Source organism: Glycine max, chromosome 2 (assembly GCF_000004515.6).
Source record: "Glycine max cultivar Williams 82 chromosome 2, Glycine_max_v4.0, whole genome shotgun sequence".
NCBI classification, from domain to species: domain Eukaryota; kingdom Viridiplantae; phylum Streptophyta; class Magnoliopsida; order Fabales; family Fabaceae; genus Glycine; species Glycine max.
The window spans coordinates 33,062,004-33,081,324 of record NC_016089.4 but is presented as its reverse complement, the minus strand read 5'-3'; the positions used below and the strand labels follow the sequence as shown (position 1 = coordinate 33,081,324).

Below are 19,321 nucleotides of genomic sequence, written 5' to 3'. Positions count from 1 at the left end.
GTTTTGAAGAATACTTATAACTTTGTAAAGTTAATGAAACTTGGTGGGTTGCCAAGAACTAGAGGATGTAGTCTCAATGATAGAGACGAATCAATATAAAACTCGCTGCATCTTATATCTTTATCTCTCTTGCTTTAACTGACTAAGGGTTCAAATTTGATTTTGTTTTTGAAAAGTGTTATCACAAAATCTGTTGAGATTGTTTGACCGAGGTTATTTGTGCAAATCATGTTATCTATCTTTCAAAGACGATAGTTTTGGTTTTTCAAAAGGTTTACAAATTTTTTAAAATTACAATTCTATCCATTCTTGTAATATTTGTCTTTACACAACCTTTACCATATATGTATGGATGTTTATTTGACATGGTTTTAAGAATATGAACCTTTACTTGCAAAAAGTTTTGGAAAGCCAATATTTTCGCATGTATGTTTTCTTTATTTCCAAAGCCTTATTTTAATAGTTTTTGGGGTAAAAAATGTCACATGACGGGGTCAACTCGCCATGCCTTGCTAGTGCCCATCGAGTTGGCAGGCTAGACGTGGTAAGTTGAAGAACTTATCTTGTCCCGCCATTTTACAATAGGTTGGGCGGGGTGACTCACAAGCCTAACCCTCAATGCTACTCCTACAAAACAACTATCTGGCATAGAGATTCTGAATTTCAGTTTTATATATTAAATAGATAGGTATGAAACCAGATTATTTATAATATGGACAACAAAAACAAGCAAAGTTGGTGGTAAGCAATAACGATCTCCACTTATTATTCCAAGACCTATTGATGATTGTTGTTCATTATTGTATTGCCCCACACCAAGCCACTAGAACAAAACTGAAACGTTCATGACCCATTGGCAATATAACAACGTATTAAACAAAATATCAAACCTAAGTCTACCCGTCCCAAAGGTTAGCAACGAACACAACTGGCCCATTGTTGATGCGAATATGAGGGATTTGGTTAATCTTTTCATGGTCATCTCTTGTAAGTGACCAATCAAATATTTCTAAGTTTTGTTTCATTTTGTCCTTATTATAGCTCTTTGCAGCGATAGTCACACCTTGCTCATACAAACCATCTAGGGCACACCTACACAATTAATGTTGGTTCATTCGATATTTAAAGAATCGAAATCTAAGCTATAACTTGAGTAAAAATAGAGTATTGATATTTCAAAATTACTGGTGTTTAAGGTTAGTTCACATCGCTTAAGGATATTTAGTCTAAAATACCTACATATAATATAAAATATAAATGTGGCTTGTTGTTTGTTGAATTGTTTTTTAATTAGGTTCTAAGTTCGTAAAATCAAGTCTACCTATCACTTTTAGTTCAAAACTATTGATGTGTAATATTAATGTACACATATTAATAAGCATTTAATATATGTAGAATTAATGCATTTAGTCTAAAATCAGCTCATTTAATATAAGATGTAAACGTGATTTCTTATTTTTGAAATGTTTTTAAAATAGAAAGCATTACAAAAATAATATGGATACCGCACTTACAATCTATTTTAAATAAATGTATATCACACCAATTTATAATAAATTTTAATCAACAATAGAAAATATGTTAAAAAAATGTCAACGCAAATTAAGTATGAAAGTGAGATTCCAATAATTTGAGCACAACACCAAAGACCAAAGATGCCTAAATTTTTATTCTTTAAAGTAAGGGTATATATAAGAGTATATATGAAAACAATAATTAACAAAATTTAAATTTTATAAAACATTAATAATTTTAGAATGAAAAGAAAAGTCAAAACATCAACAGCTTTTATGTACACACAGGGGCGGAAGGCACCCCTCATTTTTTCTAATTCTATTTTTTTGTACACAATATTTTATTACTTGATTAATTTTATTTTTTATTTTAAAAGTTAATTTGTTTATAAAATAATAATATTTAAGTACTATTTATCTTTTTATTTATTTTTCGGTAAAATATTTTATTTTCCTTTTATATCTTTATTGTCAAGATAATGATATTATTTTTTTCTTTTAACGAATATATCATTTTCGTTTCTATAGTTTTTATCCTAGAAATAATTATACTTTTCATTTAATAATCTATTATTATTTAAAGACTATAAATAAATGATTGCATTTACAAATAAATAATTTTGTTATCCTTCCTTTTATATTGATTTGGTTATAATAATTGGTAAATTAAAAGCTATATATTATTAACCTTTGTTGAATGGAATAAACTTATAAATTCTACATACAAGAATGACAACTTAAACTTTAAGACATACCAACAAATATTATCTTTTTTTTATTATTGTTTGAGACTTTAACATCTTTGAGTGTACAAATGCAAATGTCATTGTGTAAACATTGGAAAAACAAATCAGATATCAAATAGTATTATAAGTTTTTGTCGAATTTTACTTTTTTTAAGATAGTAGTCATTGATAGAATATAAAATTCTTATCATACTTTTATAGCATGTAAAACCCATGATTAACATTTGCATTTTTTTTTCATTTTTTAAAAATAGATATTTAATTGATCTTATATATAAACATATTTTATATTTTAGTTACTGGTCTCCCCTGTTATCTTCCTCTCTGGATCTGCCCCTGTGTACACACTTTTCTTTTTATCACGTTGTTAGTCAAAAACCCAAGTGAAGATTGAAGTTAAATACCCAATTGAATTATTGAAGTTAAATAATTATATTCTTAGGTACGTAAATTTTTTTAAACATTTTTCTTTCACTTGCTGACATACATAAAAGGATGTAATTAATGAGAGTTTACTAGATGAATAGATTAATCTTAACCATGAACTTACGTGAATTTAATCTTTAATTATTTAGTTTATTTTATGGTTAGATTGATTTACCGGCCTCTACATCATATGCTTCTTATATATATAAACATATAAATTCAATTAATTGAATATGAGAATTTTAAAACCTGAGCAATAGTTCTGCCATGTGCCTCTGCAATTTCCTTGAGTATTTCACTGCCCATGACTACATTGGAACCCCAACTAGCCCCCTTGGCTCCCAGAGGAGAAAATGCAGTTATGATTATACCCTTTGCATCATAGATTTCCTTTAGCTTCTTCTGATGCCAAGCAGGATTCATCTCCACCTATTAGGTGTGGCAGTGTCAAAAATAGAGTATTTGGTCAACACTGGTCAAATTAAATTAATATAAGTAGAAAAATGACCAAGATGAGTTCATGGACCAACTTGATTGACAGAAGGGGGAATGGTAGCAAATGAGAGTAGATCTTCAAGTTTCTTGCAAGTGAAGTTGCTGACACCTATTGATTTTGCGAGGCCTAGTTTCTGGCATTCTTCCATTCCTTTCCAAACACCCCTTAAGTCAAATGTAGTTATTAGATCTTCAGTGTATGGAGTTTCCCAATCTACAGGCTTCACACTGATGGGCCAGTGGATCAAATAAAGTTCCAAATATTCTCAATTAATTTCAGCCTCCTGCATTATGTCACCAACGCTTGGATTTGGGAACTGGATCTTCACCAGTTCCATTTTGCACTGCACCTCTTACAGTTAAGGTGCAAGCATTAAATTTTCTTCACCACGTTTTAGGCTTTTCTACTTCAACATAACAAAAGAACCAGAAAAAGTTAAGGGTAAGGATCCCCTGCAGTTATTTTAAGACTGCAGAGGCCTTTGGCTTGGGCTTGTGGCCTCTTTCATCAATAATAAAACATTAAAAGTTTGTATATGTAGCTATCCTTAGGTCTCTTTCATATACAAGACTACAACAAAACATTAAAAGTTTGTATATGAATTATGTAGATACTCTTAAGGGTATCTCCAATGACATTTGCATTTTAAATAGTAACTCTGAGCGATGCAATAATTTTGCGGGGCATCCTATTTTTACAATATTAAGAGTCCATGTTGTTAGGAAGACAACATCGGCCTTTTAATTTTGGTGGTCCCACAATTTTTTTAATTTGTATTTATAGTCCTACAAATACCAAAGATTGACATGTAGGTTGTGAAGTTTATAATTTATTTTTGCAGTTGCCGGATTGGAGTAAAAAATTAGCTAAGTTGCTTAAAGAACTTTAAGAAAAGATACATGTAACCCTGAACATTCATCATAAAGTTCAAAATATAGAAAACGGGTACCATAAAATATCGTTGTGTTGATCGATTGAACAAGATGATGAAACACTAGTAGTGAAAATATATTTATGGGATCCAGCAAAGATTGTCACATGAAAGCTAGAGAACAAATCTAACAAACTAGTCATTCACAACTACATGCTGTGTCGTCCAGCTAAATAACTTACTCAATCATTAGGTGCATACACAACATGTTCTGCACAACATACTTTGACCATGGAATTCTTAATATCTATGTTTCTTTTAATTAATGAAATAAAGTGTTTATATTCGCATGTAACTGATCTAAACAAAACATATTCTTATGAACCAAATTCTCTAAAACCGTAGGTAGAGTTAGAAATTGAAGAATTGATTGCATAATTTGCATCTGACACATTTTTGGGTTTGAATCACAAATAAACAATAACCAACTTGATGATGATGCAGTGAAATTTAATTTAATTATAAAACTAAAAAAAACCCACATGATTTTTTTTTATTTCCAAAACATATATACCTTAAAAATTTATAATTAGAATAACCATAACTACAATCAAAACGAAAATCTTCCTGATTTATGATTTTAATGTGAAGACTGAAGAAGGATGGAATCAATTTTGCTTACTGAAGTGATTTCTGCAGAGCAGGAAGAACAAGATGGGGGAAATTGTTTGTAGGCCAGAGCTTAGAGGTGATGAAGAGCTCCTCTATAGACTTGACGAGGCCAAGTTGAAGATCCTCAGCTATGGCTTCTCCCAAAGCCTCTTCAGATCCATATATAGACTGATGCAGTGTCAAAGTGTCTGTAGCCAAGTTTGATAGCTTCTATTACTGCCACTTCGGTGGTTTCTTCACTGCTTTTGTTTGTATCAGCTGCAGTTCCCAGTGCTATAACTGGCATGCTGCATTGGTTGGAGGAGGATTTCAGCACAACTTGGGGAATTTTGCTGTCACACACTCACACCTTACAGTATTTGCTTTACCTTGAAATTGAACATAAGTTTTGTGAGCAACATGGATACTTTGCATCTCCTTATATAGGAGAGAGGATTTTGTCATTTATATTTTTTGTCTAACCGTGTTATCGGTATGGAGTATCAGTTGGTTTTGTCATGACAAATCTCTCCATAGAAAAACCTAACCGACCAGCTTTTTAGTAGACTTTTCTCCTCTCAATAACATTTTTTTCACAAAGTTTAAATTCAAGATCTTAGTTAAGAGAACTGAATCCAATATTACTTGAACCAACGACTTTTTGGTAATTTTCTCATCTATATGACAATAATGTAACTGACATGATGATGATAGTATCACAATTAATTGACATCATAAATATCAATTTATAATATAAAAATCATAAATATAGAATTAATATTTATGAAAAAGAAAAATCATGATAAAATGAAATAAAAATAAATGTGAGAAAAATAGTTAATCTTTTTGGTAAACTAATATTATTTATTTAATAAAAGTTGTTAAATTTTGTTTTTAAAATAATGTTGTTGATGAATAAAAAAATATTTTAAAAGTCAAATAAAAATTTTAAGTTGTTTAAATAGCACCACCTACTTTTAAAGGTGATGTCATGTTAGAGTAGTAGAAGCTACACTATTATTAGTCCTAAGAAAACACTACAAAAGACTAGAGAAAAATTATGAAGAAGATAAAATAACAATTTTGATTTTTAATTGATGTTGAATACATTGCAAACCATACATTAAATAGGAAACCTAATGAATGACAACCATACATATGTCAACATCTAGTATTTTAGGGCATATAAAAATGAAACTAAATATCATAATAAAAGGATAATATCTAAGGTATTTAATTCGTAAGTCACTTATTTGGGTCTCTCAAGACTCATTCTATCATTACCAACAAGTTCATTTGGATCTTGTCCTCAAGGTCTTTAACCAAATTTGACTTGGACTTGAACCTTTTTTTTATGAAGAATGGAATGATGGGTTTGAAAAAAAATATATAAATTAGATTGGGGTTGGTGGGGTTGCTAAGTCAACTGAGATGTTGGTAGGAGGTTTGGAGAAATAAAAATGGTTAAAAAAATGTTGGTAGTAAATGGAATTTGAATAGCATGGAGGAGACAATTGGTGTTGAAAAGTCAAGAATGAAAATTAAATTGCGGAAGTTATGAGAGGTAACTGATAAATCACTTTTTGAGTGGTAATGTGAGTTTTGTGTCATTTTGTATGTATTTTCTTGGAAGAACTTATGTTTGAATACTAGTTGTATATGAAAGAAATACAGTTACTTAATTGAGTGAAAGATTTGAAATTGCACAAATTTATAAAGACTTAAAGATCTTACACTTGATCATGGTCGTGGTCATCAACACGACCATAGTCAAATGATAACAATCCTCCTAGAACATCATCAATGATCTGATGACGACCATGGTAAACTCACCACGGTTGTGGTTAATTCATGAGCATCATAGACAACCAAGAGGGTCATAGTCAATCCATAATGGCATAGGGCTTCAGCGTCACTTTCAACCATGGCCATGATGGATTCACCACGATCATAGTGTGTCTTTTTGTGCAATTATCTTTTGGAAGCTACATATAGAGGTCTCTCTCTTTATAAAAAGTAATCTTCAGTTTTTATTCATATCTTTTATGAATTTGAGAGAATCTTGAGGGTTTTCTGAGAGTTGAAGAGCGTGGACAATACAACCAGGACAGATCATGATTATCGTTCTTGCCTATTGGTATGTCTATGTCTATTTTATCTAGGATTGCTAATTTTGCTCTAATCATGAGTGGTCAGTCCCCCTAGTTTGGGGGTTATGTTGTAACTATCCATTTGTACTATTCTCCTTGTTTTTAATGGAGTTCCTCGTTATTTTGTGTCAATTAATTATCTTCCTTATTTTAATGATTATTTGGAATCAGTCATTCTAATACTCAATCAAGTACACAGTAGTGATCATCTGCATGTAATTGGTAGATCTAGGTAGAGAATATTTTGTACCAAATTGAATGATCAAAATGTTTGAATAATCTTTGGTAGATTAGTTAATCTTTAATTAACCATCACTAGAATATCCTTTAATTAATCTAATTAAAATTTCATTCTAATTAATCTTAGTAGAGTTATTCCATTTAATAATTTTATATATAATCCAATAATTAAATTAAATTTTTATTGAATAGATCAAATCTATAATTTTTTATAAAATGTTAAAACTATTTGATACTTTATTAAATAAATTCAATTTAATATATAATATTTTTGTTAAAATATAAGTAAATGTTAAGTATATAATTAACTAACTATAAATGTTTGATTTATCTAACATGTAGTCTATATAATAAAAAATAAGGCTTAATTAAGTTTTTCATATCTAGAATATAGGTCGTTTTCAGATTACTACTTAATATTTATTTTTTCAACCAAGTACCTAAAATTTTTTATAGTTTCATTTTACTACCTATCGTTAGTCCCCTTTCGTTAAGTGGTAACGTGACAGATGAAGTGTCACGTCATCACACATTGTCATGGACATCTCATTGCCCATGTCATCATGCCTTCAATGACGTGGCACTGACGTGTTGGTGATTGGACATGATGGCATGACATTTTGTTTGTCATGTAATCACTTAACAAAAGACGACTAATGACAAATAGTAAAATAAAACTGAAAATTTTTTCAGGTAGGTATTTGACAAAAAATGAATTTTTAAGTAGTAATCTGAAAACAACCTATTTTTCAGGTACATGTATGAAAAAATTATTTAATATATGACATGAAAAACTTATATAAACCATATATAATTGGTGTTTTGCTGTCTATTATCAATGTACACATGTAACATGTTGTGTCTTCCCTCACTCTTCTTTCACTATTCTCTGGACTCAAACTATATATCTCATCATTTGATCTTGTTGGATTCTCTTTTAGTTGTTCTCTTTTAGCTTTGTCCAAATATTAAATGCACACATCTTAACTCTTTAATTTCATCTTTAATACTATCTTATTAATCTAGTTCAGTTAATTAAACAAGATAAATTGATAGGTGAGTTATTATAAATTTCAAATAGTATTTTTTTATTCCTACCAATAAAAAAATATCTTATTAATTTAATGTATTTCTTATTTTGAATGAGAAATTATCTTAAAAAAATAAATAGGATAAAGTTTCTTAATGAGGAAGATGTGATCGAGATGATGTTGTTTTATGATTAGAGTTGAATTTATGTTGAGATCATGAGATTCACATTCATATGAGTTTTTGGTGAGTTGCTTGCAAAAATTCAAGGTGTTGGAATGTCTTGCTATGCTAATTAAACTATAGGTGGGTTCATGAGTGTGATGAGCATATGAATGGTGAATCTATGATATTATAAACTCTTGTGGTGTTGAGATTGGTGAATGAATTTGTAATGACATATAATGTTTAATTTTGAATTATCATAACATACATTCATTGATGAATGACATTGCATGTAAGTAGACACGTAAGTTGGAGGTGTTAAGAAAGCCTTTAACCTAGTACTGGAGGTTTCGATGGTGGCTAATAGTGAAATGGCCTATAGAATGGAAGCGTGGGTGAATCCCTAAATAGGTTAAGATCGTTGCAAGCTTTACCGAAGGTAATCCACTACCCACAATCATCCATTTTTTATATAAAAAAAAAAACCACACTTTCTCTGTAAGGTTAATTAGAGTCTTCCAGAATGGTTAAGGTGTGATTATCTTAAGGAATGTGTTTGGGCTAATTACTCAAGGTGAAAAAACTTATGATTGTAAAGAGTTAGCATGATATAACATGATAGTTAGACATGTGCATTGATAATTGTGACTTGAAAATGAGGTATTACTTAATGAGTCATGAAAATACAGTGATATTTGATGACTAATGGACTGATGATGACATTGGTGTATGATTATAGAACCTGCATGTAATGGTTGATGAAATGATGATTATTATGAGATGCTCTGTTATGAGAATTCTAAGAGCTATGTTTTATATATGATTTTTGCATGTTATAATATATATATATATATATATATATATATATATATATATATATATATATATATATATATATATATATATATATATATATATATATATATATATATATATATATATATATATATATATATATATATATATATATATATATATGATGGTATGTTATTACGTTAAATTCATAAGTTCTAGTTGGTTTAGTATGCTTATTTTTGGTAAGCTTACCCTTGCGTTGTTGTACATGTGATTTGTGTCTGTGATGATTCCGTATTCGATATACGTGGAGAGCATATAGCTAAGAGAGGACCCCATGTCTTTGAAGACTTCGTGAAAAGTTTATAAGTATTTTCATAATTAAATCAATGAAAGAGTTTTAAATATTAAAATAAAATCTTTTGCTTGAGATAGTTCATAGTTTCATGTAAACGACAATGGATCATTACAGAAATGTTGAAACAACTTTTAATAACTGAATTGAACTGTTCATTGGAGATAAATAATTTAGTTTAGTTCTTAATAATGGTTTAGTTCTTCAATTAACTACATTCTCCACCATAAGTTTGAGAGTATGTATAAAATTTCTAGCATGGTTGGTCTCATGGACTACAAGGTTAGTAATATATGTTTTCAATGATATATGATGTTAAACCTAAGTTGAATATGTAATGACTCACTGCTGCTACATTTTAACTTAAAAATAACAAAGTGAAATGCTTATTTAAATTTATTATAACTCTTGAGTTAATTTATTTATGAAAATACTTGTGAAATTTTTTTATTTATTTTTTTTTTGCATTTTCATAAGCCAAAAGCTAAAATCAACAACTTCAAGATAACATGTTCACACACACACACACACACACACACACACTTTTTATCAACTGATTAACATATATCATAACATACAACTCTTAGAAATATACACATTCTAAACTCCTCAGATGGTCAACTCTTTATATAAAACTAAACAAGGAAAATGAAAGACAGAATCACATCTTCATGTCCATGCATGCCAGTCCATGAAACCTTCAAAAGAAAGATCCAACTTTCAATCATTTGCTCCCACAAATACAAAGTTCTAGATTATCATAGTCACGATCACATGTGTCATAATGCAAGGGTAAACTTACCAAAAACAAACATACTCAAAAGAATTTAAACTTCAACAAACAACAATTAATTAAACCTCATTGTCTTTAAAACATGACATTTGAATTTCAATAACAATAATAATAATAAAGGTTAATTAAATTTTTAGTCCTCAAACTATGAGATTTTGAATTTTTAGTCCCTAAACTATTTTCTAAAAAAAATTGTCCTTAAACAATTTGTCGTTATTAAAAATAGTCCCTATCGTTAGTATCCTTTGTTAAGTAATAAAGTGTCATGAAATAAGACAGATTAAATTTCACGTGTATTTTATATACATGCCACATAGTTTTATTATATTTAGTTAAATAATTATACTATTATGTTATTAAAATACAAAAGGGAAAGAGAAGAGTCATTGTTGAACCCTAACGCTCCAAGCACCCATGAACGTAAAACAACCATCCATGAGGAGATCTGCGACGTGAAGCAACAATTCATCCTTCTCATCTACAATCTATGGTGACACTCGTGGTCACTTAAGTAGACAAATCAACACTTAACATAAATTATTAACAGTAGGGTCTATTTATAATAACAGAAAATTCTTTAGGGACCAGATTTAACAAAAAATAGTTTAGGGACCAAAAATTCAAAACCCCCATAGTTTGAAGACTAAAAACTTAATTAACCCTAATAATAATAGGAACATGAAACTCATATAAAAAACATCTCATGTACAATTATAACCATGAATCATAATCAATTATTAGCATCATAAGTCAACCACCGAACATCATCATCATCGCAAGTCTATCAATCATCAACACTAAGTACATTGAACACGGCCACCAAAGATAGAATTTACTCCATGGAGATTTACACCACATGAGAGATTAACCTAAGTACATAACCTAAGTACATTCCTTAACATCATTGTTTGTCTCTCTAACCATGCAGGAAGACTTAGATCAACCCTACGGAGAAAGTGTGGGTAGTGACTTACCTCATTAATGTATGCATTAACCTTAAACTCTATAGGAGTTTGCCCACCCATTTATTCTATAAGCCCATCTGGTGTTGGTCACCATGAAAACTTTAAACACTAGGTTGAAGGTTCACTAAGTACCCACAACTTATTTGCCTACTCACAACAACAACAATTAAATTTGGATAGATACAAAACCTCCGTACCCATCATCTCACTCATACCATACCATCTACCTTAGACTGATCTAGTATTTGGATTAGGTGCCTGACCAACCAACTCAAGGCTAAACTAGATAAGATATTGGTGATAAATATAGAAAGGTTTGGTGTTTTATTTTCCCCTTTGATTGTTGTATCATGTTTTGCCTCGTCATATCTCTAAAAGATAAAGTATATCTTAATCATATTTTGATAAAATCCTATCATATCTTATTCCTTTATCTTAGGAGCAAGATATTATATGATTAGTAAAAAAAGGAATAAGATATGATATGATTATAATTCATGACCTCTATATAAGTCAAGCCGAATTCAAGGTCAAGGCAGAATACACTTTTATGCTCTGACTAGACACTCTAAAACCCTAAACCTTAGACGAGAACAAAATTAAAATTTTCTCTTTTAAATTATCAACCATTTAATCATGGATTAGCATAAAATTGGTCTTACACAAAGGCTTGGCTGACAAACAGGGGCAAAAGTAGGAGGAAGGCTAAGGGGGCAACCGCCCTTGCTAAAAAACATAAACCTCTTGATATTTTCAGTTTGAAACAAAAAATGGCTCCCTCTAAAATTATTCATGAATGAATTAGTAACTTTGTTTCTATTTAGTTTAACAAGTTTTTATACTCTTTTTACACTTTTCTGATGTTAAGGTCATTCCTCCTTATATTATTATTGCAATGTTAGAATTACTTATTCTAATTTTGAAGTTTGAAACATATATATATCTTTTGGTAGAAAATAATCATTTCTATGATTGTTTGTAAATAAAATAGTTCTAAAATACTAATAAAATAAAATAAAATAAAAACCATGTTATCAAGTAAAAATATAATTGATATTATTTCCATTCTTTTTATTATCTTCTTCTTGATTTTTTACTAAACCGTAATATTGTTTCACCCCACCTTCAACAATAGGAGTTTTTACTCCTAGATCCTCATCTGTTAGAGGGTTTGAACATCTTCTCAATTTTTTGGCTAACCACGACACAAGCATTGGTATTGTGGTGTGCATGGTGAGCTGGTGAGTTGAGAACAAAATGTCTCAAAGCTTGTTAAAGTATATTATTTGAATTTTCTGGTCTATCCACCATTTTTTAGTTGTTTAACTATTCCTCCCGCTTGGAAGACAATAAATAGTCTTAGATTTATTTTTTTGAGTCAAAGAAGAAATTAACCTAAAGGAGAAAGAAAAAAAAATGCAACTTCCCCACTTTGAATATGCTTGTCTCAGGGTGGGCAATTGTTAGACAAGACATAACAATTTGGAAAATCATGTTTTTATTCATAAGCCTATCAAAATTATTTTTAACGTGTTATTTGACTATTGTAGTGGTTTGATTAGCAAAAAAATATTAGGAAGAAGATAACAAAAGTTAGGATGTGAGTTGGAGACAACACAACACTTATTTTCCTCTTATTGGAGGGCTGCATGATTTTCTACGATGCTATCCTTGTCTTAGAATGTCAGGATTCAAAGACAGTTTTTACTGAAAATCGTCTTATATTTTATAGATTCTAAGATAGTTTTTCAGAAATCGTCTTAGAATATTGACATTTTTAATATTTTTTAAACAATAAATAAAATTATCTAAGACTATTTCTAAAAGAATCGATGTAGAAACTGACATACTAAGACAATTAGAAAACCGTCATGGAAAGTGTTCACTTTCTATGACAACGACTTCAAAGGTGGTTTTAGAACCATCATGGAATGTGCTAAAGAACTAATGTGAATTTTTTTTTTCTAGTAATGTGTGTAGAGCAATAGGACAACCAAGGAGGTATGAAATGGTGGCAGGGGAGGGAGGGGAGGGACTGGGTGAAACTAGTGGCGGTAAGGACAAAACCAGTGAGAGAGGTGACAAAGAGACAAAACTGGTGAAGGGGAAATAAAGAGGGATGGCGAGGGAGAAGGAAGGAGAAAAAATGAACAAGACCAAATAGATGGTAACATGTAACTAATGCACGAAATTGTTTTGAAATATCTTCAACAAAGTGTTGACCGAAGTCAATGCTAACTTATAGCTAGTCTAGAATAGTCAAATCACCTAATCACATTAAATGTTAGGTTGTGTTGGCTTGGTTGTGTACTTTAAATATTATTGTTTGTGAACAATATGACATAACTTGACAATCGAAATAACTTGTTAGTTTTAAAATAATTTATAAAATATACTTATGTTAGCTTTGTACTTGGTCGATGCAATTAACATTGATGTCAGGGCTAACACAACTCTTAATTGCTCTGTTTAATCTTAAACAAATTACAATATTTACAATTTTCCCAAACCAATATTTAAATTATATTATCAACAATTAAAAATAATTTTATTTCACAGTTCAAATTATTTAGTATAAATAAAGATATTCATTTATTATAAATTGTAATTATAATATAATTTATATATTCATTTGGTTCTCATAATTATCTCCATTTTAATTTTTAATTCCTATACAAGAAAATTGTAAATTTTAATTCCTACACATGCATAAAAATTAGATTTTGGTCTCCGGTGCTAACATCAAAGAAGGATGTTTGGTGCTTTAAAATCACCACAAAAATGTATGTAGGACTAAAATCAGAACAATTATAAAATCAAATAAATAAGTTAACTAAAAAATATTTACTTATCATAAATTCTAATTATATAAAATAAACATTTATCATACTAAAATACTTTTAATAATTAAAAATGATAACTTTCAAATATTTTATCTCTCAATTATTATCAATTTTTTTTATAAGAAAATTAAAGATATAGGAAGATACCACATTCCATCTTCACCCAATTGATTCAAGATGAAGCACCGAAAGTTAAGATAAAGTTTGTTGAGATTTCGTTGATAAAACTCAATCATCAATCAATGAGATAATAAATATTTAAAAAAGCAAACCATTATTATCCTTAATCAACAAACCAAATTTAAAAGAGATGGACGGAAGAAGCTTCACACGCACCTCAAAGATAAAACGAAAGCCGGTCTTCCCGGTCCGTGAAACAAACGCGACCGAAAGAGAAAATAAAAATAAAAAACCGAACCCCTTTTTTTTTATTCTTTTTCACTATTTGCGCCTACAAATATGAAAATCCGTTCCCTGATTTTTGTTGCACCTTCTTCTGCCGCCTCTCTCTCTCTTTCTGTGCGACCCAAACAAAACCACTTTTGATGTTGTTTTGGTTTGGTTTTTAAAAAATCCGAAAGTTGAAAAGGTTGTCAACAAGGGAAGACACATAGTTGAACCTCCAACACACACACACACACACACACATATACTGCCACCACCCCTCGAAATACACCAAACAAAAGTTTGTTCTTTTCTGCACACAGAAACCTGCTTGCTATTACTGTAAGGTAACATTAACATCAACATTGTCGGTTTCAATCTCTTAAAGGCTTCGACTTTTTTGGCAATGCGATCTGGGTCGTCCTCTGTTCGATTGATCCACCATTGTTTCGTTGTTCTTTCTTTCTTTCCTTTTTTCTTATTTTCCTTTCTTTCTATGAAGATTGTTTTGTTATTGTTTTTGCAACTTGGTTTTTCTCTTTTCACTTTTCTCAGCCTTTTTTCTTATAGGTTAATCTTCCTAGAATTTTATAATGTGGGATCGGATAGATATTGAATAGAAGCCAAGTTTGGTTAATTCTTTTAATGTATGTGTGGGATCAGAAAGTTATTGATTACAAACCTTGTATTTGTTGATTAAATGTATCAAAATCACATTGGATTGTGTTTATTAGAATGCTAGTTTTTTTTTATGTATGGTTAGATCCTTCCTGGGATTAATTCCTGTTTATGGATTTTGATCAGGATTGGATTCTGGCAAGGATTTCTATATGGTAAGTACTAAAGACCCTTTTTCCTTTCGCGGATTCGAATGAATGGTTACAAAATGAGGAATGTGGTTTGATTAGGATATTGGATCAAAATGGGGTTTTGATTTGGTGTGTGATCAATAGGGAGAAGCACCTACATTCATACCTCAAGACCTGCAGAATGGAACATGCAATGGGTTTGAATTAAAAAGTGGGACTTTTGAAACTGATACTATTGTTGGCAATAAAAAGGTATTTGATCATACAGTATGCTATGAGCATCATCTTTCAATTTGTTGCTAATTGCTATTTACTAATTTGATTTCTGCTGAGTCAATCAAAACATTGACCTCCATTTGTTTGACACAGTATGTCATTGGTGGAACCTATGGTGAAACCTTTTCGGTTAAAGATCAAATTCTTGACAACAATGGTCTAGGGGAATGGTAAGTTTTAAGGTTCCTTAACTGACTTAGCTCATAGTTCTGTCTCTGCCTTTGTTTTGTTGCTGATATCCATTTTAATGTGCAGGGTTGATCTCATTCAGCTAGGTACCAAACCCATTTCATGCAATGGCCACTCAGCCGTGCTTTTGAAAGACCGAATACTAATTCTTAAGAAAAATGCCAAGCCAGATGATTGTATATGGTTTCTGGAGGTTGGTGTTTTCAGATCCTCTTCCTTAATCTAATGCTAAAGTACTATTATTGTATGGAAATTGAAACAATATTAGATTCCCAAAATGGCTTAATAGAGGTGTTTGATGTTTCCCTTTGATTATTCTTGGCAGGTGGACACTCCATATGTCAGGCAGCAGAAAAAAATTTTGGGGATTGATGTTGTTGCATGGAGTAACGGTGTGATAGGAAATGCTGAGAAACCTGTTGTTATCAGTGGTCCTTCTGGAGTAGGTAAAGGAACATTGATATCTATGCTGATGACGGAATTCCCCTCTATGTTTGGTTTCTCTGTGAGCCACACAACCCGTGCCGCAAGAGGCATGGAGAAAGATGGGGTCCATTACCATTTTACAGAGAAGAATGTTATGGAGAAAGAAATTAAAGATGGAAAGTTTCTGGAGTTTGCTTCTGTCCATGGTAATTTATACGGGACCAGTGTTGAGGCTGTGGAGATGGTATCAGATGCAGGGAAAGTAAGTTCCTCATAGGCCTTGATATTTAGATTGTTAAACTTAACATGCCTATTCTAGTAAATTTCTGCAAATCAATTTCTTTCTGAAGATGCCTGGCTTTTATTGGTTCCTATTTAAATCAAGGTTCTTAAATAATAATTAGGTTTCATAAAAGTATTCTTACTAATCTATTGATTTTTACTAGCACTTTTAAGATCTGAAATGTTAGGCTGAGTTGCAATTGCTGCAGCATGTAAAATACATCCATGTCAAAAACATAGCAGAGTGTCATGTTGCATTGCCACTGATATATTTTAATTTGACATTGTTGAAAGGAAGATAATTTCTATTCTATCAAATAGAACACCCTTTTGCCCTTTTTCTTTCCTCTTCTAAATTTTAATCTTAATGGCATATATTGGATCTTACAAAATATCCTTGATCTACTCAAGTAAAATTGATCTTTTAAAATGCATCAGTGTTTTGTGGTCTTGACTTGTGATGGTAATGAAATTAAATAAATTCTCTGTTTGATGATTGTGCGTGCAATCATATCAAACCAACCTTGTTGTGGGCATTACTTTCCTTCAGATATGACTTTAACTTTTTCTCATGAGATATTTAATTTTTTTTTTTTACATTTTGTTCAGAGATGTATTCTTGATATTGATGTTCAAGGAGCAAGATCTGTGAGGGCTAGTTCTCTAGAAGCCATGTTCATCTTTATCTGCCCCCCATCAATGGAAGAGCTGGAGAAACGACTTCGTGACCGGTGAGTAATCACTTCTTGCGTGTGCCTCTTTAACTCTCAAAACCCTCCCACAATGTTGCTCTCTAAAGACATCAAACCTCAATTTTTCTCACAGAGGGACAGAGACAGAAGAACAGGTCCTAAAGCGGTTACGAAATGCTCAGGCTGAGATTGAGCAAGGGAAGTCATCAGGCATATTTGATCACATCTTATATAATGGCAAACTTGAAGAGTGTTACGAGAATCTGAAGGTAACTACTTAGTTGCTAAAAACCAACTGCCTTACATGAACTCAGTTTTAAGAATGATATATAACATCCATTGGTGCAGAAATTATTGGGACTTGATGGATATGTCACTCCTCCCAAGTCAGGTAAGAGGTTTCCTAAAGCAGATAAATTTGATCTTAGTTTCACATAATGTTTTATAACCATGAAGTTAAATTGGTGTGTTTAATTTTTGTCAATCCAGCACCAAAAAAGATGAATCTCCCAAGGGATCATTCAGTGTCAAAAATTGATGACAAAATCATCATAGGCTGCATCTCTTCAGGACTAGAAAAGGAATCAAAGAACTTGTAAGCCTTGTGATACTTATAGACTGCTCCTAAGGATAAAAAGTGATTAATCTCAGTTATTTGTGAGAAAATCAACAATTTATATAGCAACTCATGCATGATTTGTTATGCATGTGCACACAACATTAACCGTTCATAATTGATTTTCTTATCAACAACTGAGATTACTCACTTACTCCTTTTAGAGGAGCCAGATTCTTTACATATTTAGCCACCAATGGTGATATTAAGTGCTGACTTTGTATTTTTGGCTGAACAGGATCATGTTAGATGTCTCCTCACTTAAAGGGGGCGCGCCTGGACGGACAAGAGGGCTAGATTTTCAAGTCATTGACTCGTTTTCAGATGGCTTCAATGGCAATGAACCATTTTGACATTCAATGAACTTGGTCAAACTAACTTGGTTTCTCTCCATTCATATACAATTATTTGAGAAAATAGGTCACAGGAAGAGGCACTAGGTTCATTTCTTGATATGTTTTTTTTCATTTGTTGTTGTTGGTTAGTCGTTATGGCAGTTGAAATTGACTTGACGTGTTTGGAACAATTATTTTATCCTACAGTCAATGAGAAATTGTGTGATTTTTGCGGCTATAGTATATTCATTCCATCATCAACCAAGGGAAAGGTTTTTATCCGCATATACTTGTGTATATTCATCAGTACACAAACTAATTGATATCTCAACAAATCACGTGGAGGAGCAATGCCCTATAATTGGAGGTCCATATCTAGCTAGCTTCAGATATATTCACATGTATGAGTACACAAAATTTGTAGGCCATTAATAAACGATATCCTACATATAAAATCTTGAGGAAAATATTCATAATTATCTTTGTTACAGTTATTTTTTAAAAGATTAATTAATTTTAGAGCAAGCTATGTTTAATCTATGACATGCTTAAGGAATACAAAGTAGATTTTTATTAAAATATTACCCTCGCTATAATTTTAATGCATCACTAACATAAATTTTCATAAAATCTTTCTATAATTGATTTCTTAACTAGTGCATAATTTAAATACATACTAGTAATCTACTAACAGAGTTCCATTTTTTATCATGTGTATTGAAAAAGCTTGATTGAGAGAAATAATACCTACTTCAGTAATCTTGAAATTATCTTTTGGCTAAAAGAAATCCTAAAGCATAAACAAACATACAAAAAATGTTAAATGCCACACCTTTTAGTAAATTCCTCTAGTGTTCATTTTCTAACCTTGTGAATTGCGATGGCTAATAATAAAACTATAAATCTTTTCCTTTTTTATTTGCAATTCTTAATTCTTTAAAATCAAACTTAAGAACTAAAATAGGATAATAACTATAATTTACACGTAATAAAATACTTCCTCCGATTCATTATGATTATCATCATAGTTTTTTTTAGATAGACTAAAAAAAACTAATAAATAAATGAGAAAGAATAACAATTTTACTAAATTAACCTTATAACTATTCATCTTCTTTATTGAAAACAATGTAACAATAACACAATTATAGCTCTTATCAGGGGTAAAAATGGACAATTGTAATTAATATTATCTTTAAAAATTAAAATAATTATTATTTTGGGATAACTTTTTTTTACATAAACATTTTGAGAGGAAGGGAGTAATGCATAT

General features: G+C 30.7%; 1 protein-coding gene and 1 pseudogene across 1 annotated transcript; one reads left to right on the top strand and one right to left on the bottom strand.

Moving 5' to 3' along the window:
- Positions 1-521: 521 nt before the first annotated feature.
- LOC100813196 (NAD(P)H-dependent 6'-deoxychalcone synthase-like) lies at positions 522-11,256 on the bottom strand (annotated as a pseudogene).
- Positions 11,257-14,822: 3,566 nt separating this feature from the next.
- LOC100812658 (guanylate kinase 2) lies at positions 14,823-18,274 on the top strand. The gene is made up of 11 exons (XM_026125884.2): positions 14,823-14,840; positions 15,228-15,256; positions 15,377-15,484; positions 15,602-15,678; positions 15,764-15,890; positions 16,023-16,385; positions 17,015-17,136; positions 17,231-17,366; positions 17,446-17,488; positions 17,587-17,692; positions 17,952-18,274. Exons 2-11 carry the CDS (start codon positions 15,254-15,256, stop codon positions 18,064-18,066), a joined length of 1,200 nt encoding a protein of 399 aa, XP_025981669.1. The 5' UTR covers positions 14,823-14,840; positions 15,228-15,253; the 3' UTR covers positions 18,067-18,274.
- The last annotated feature ends 1,047 nt before the right edge of the window (positions 18,275-19,321 follow it).

Excerpts from the sequence above, each read along its gene's own strand:
- LOC100812658 (XM_026125884.2), top strand. Across the intron at positions 15,891-16,022 it reads ATTGTATATGGTTTCTGGAG|GTGGACACTCCATATGTCAG; the intron begins GTTGGTGTTTTC and ends TATTCTTGGCAG. Across the intron at positions 17,489-17,586 it reads TGTCACTCCTCCCAAGTCAG|CACCAAAAAAGATGAATCTC; the intron begins GTAAGAGGTTTC and ends TTGTCAATCCAG.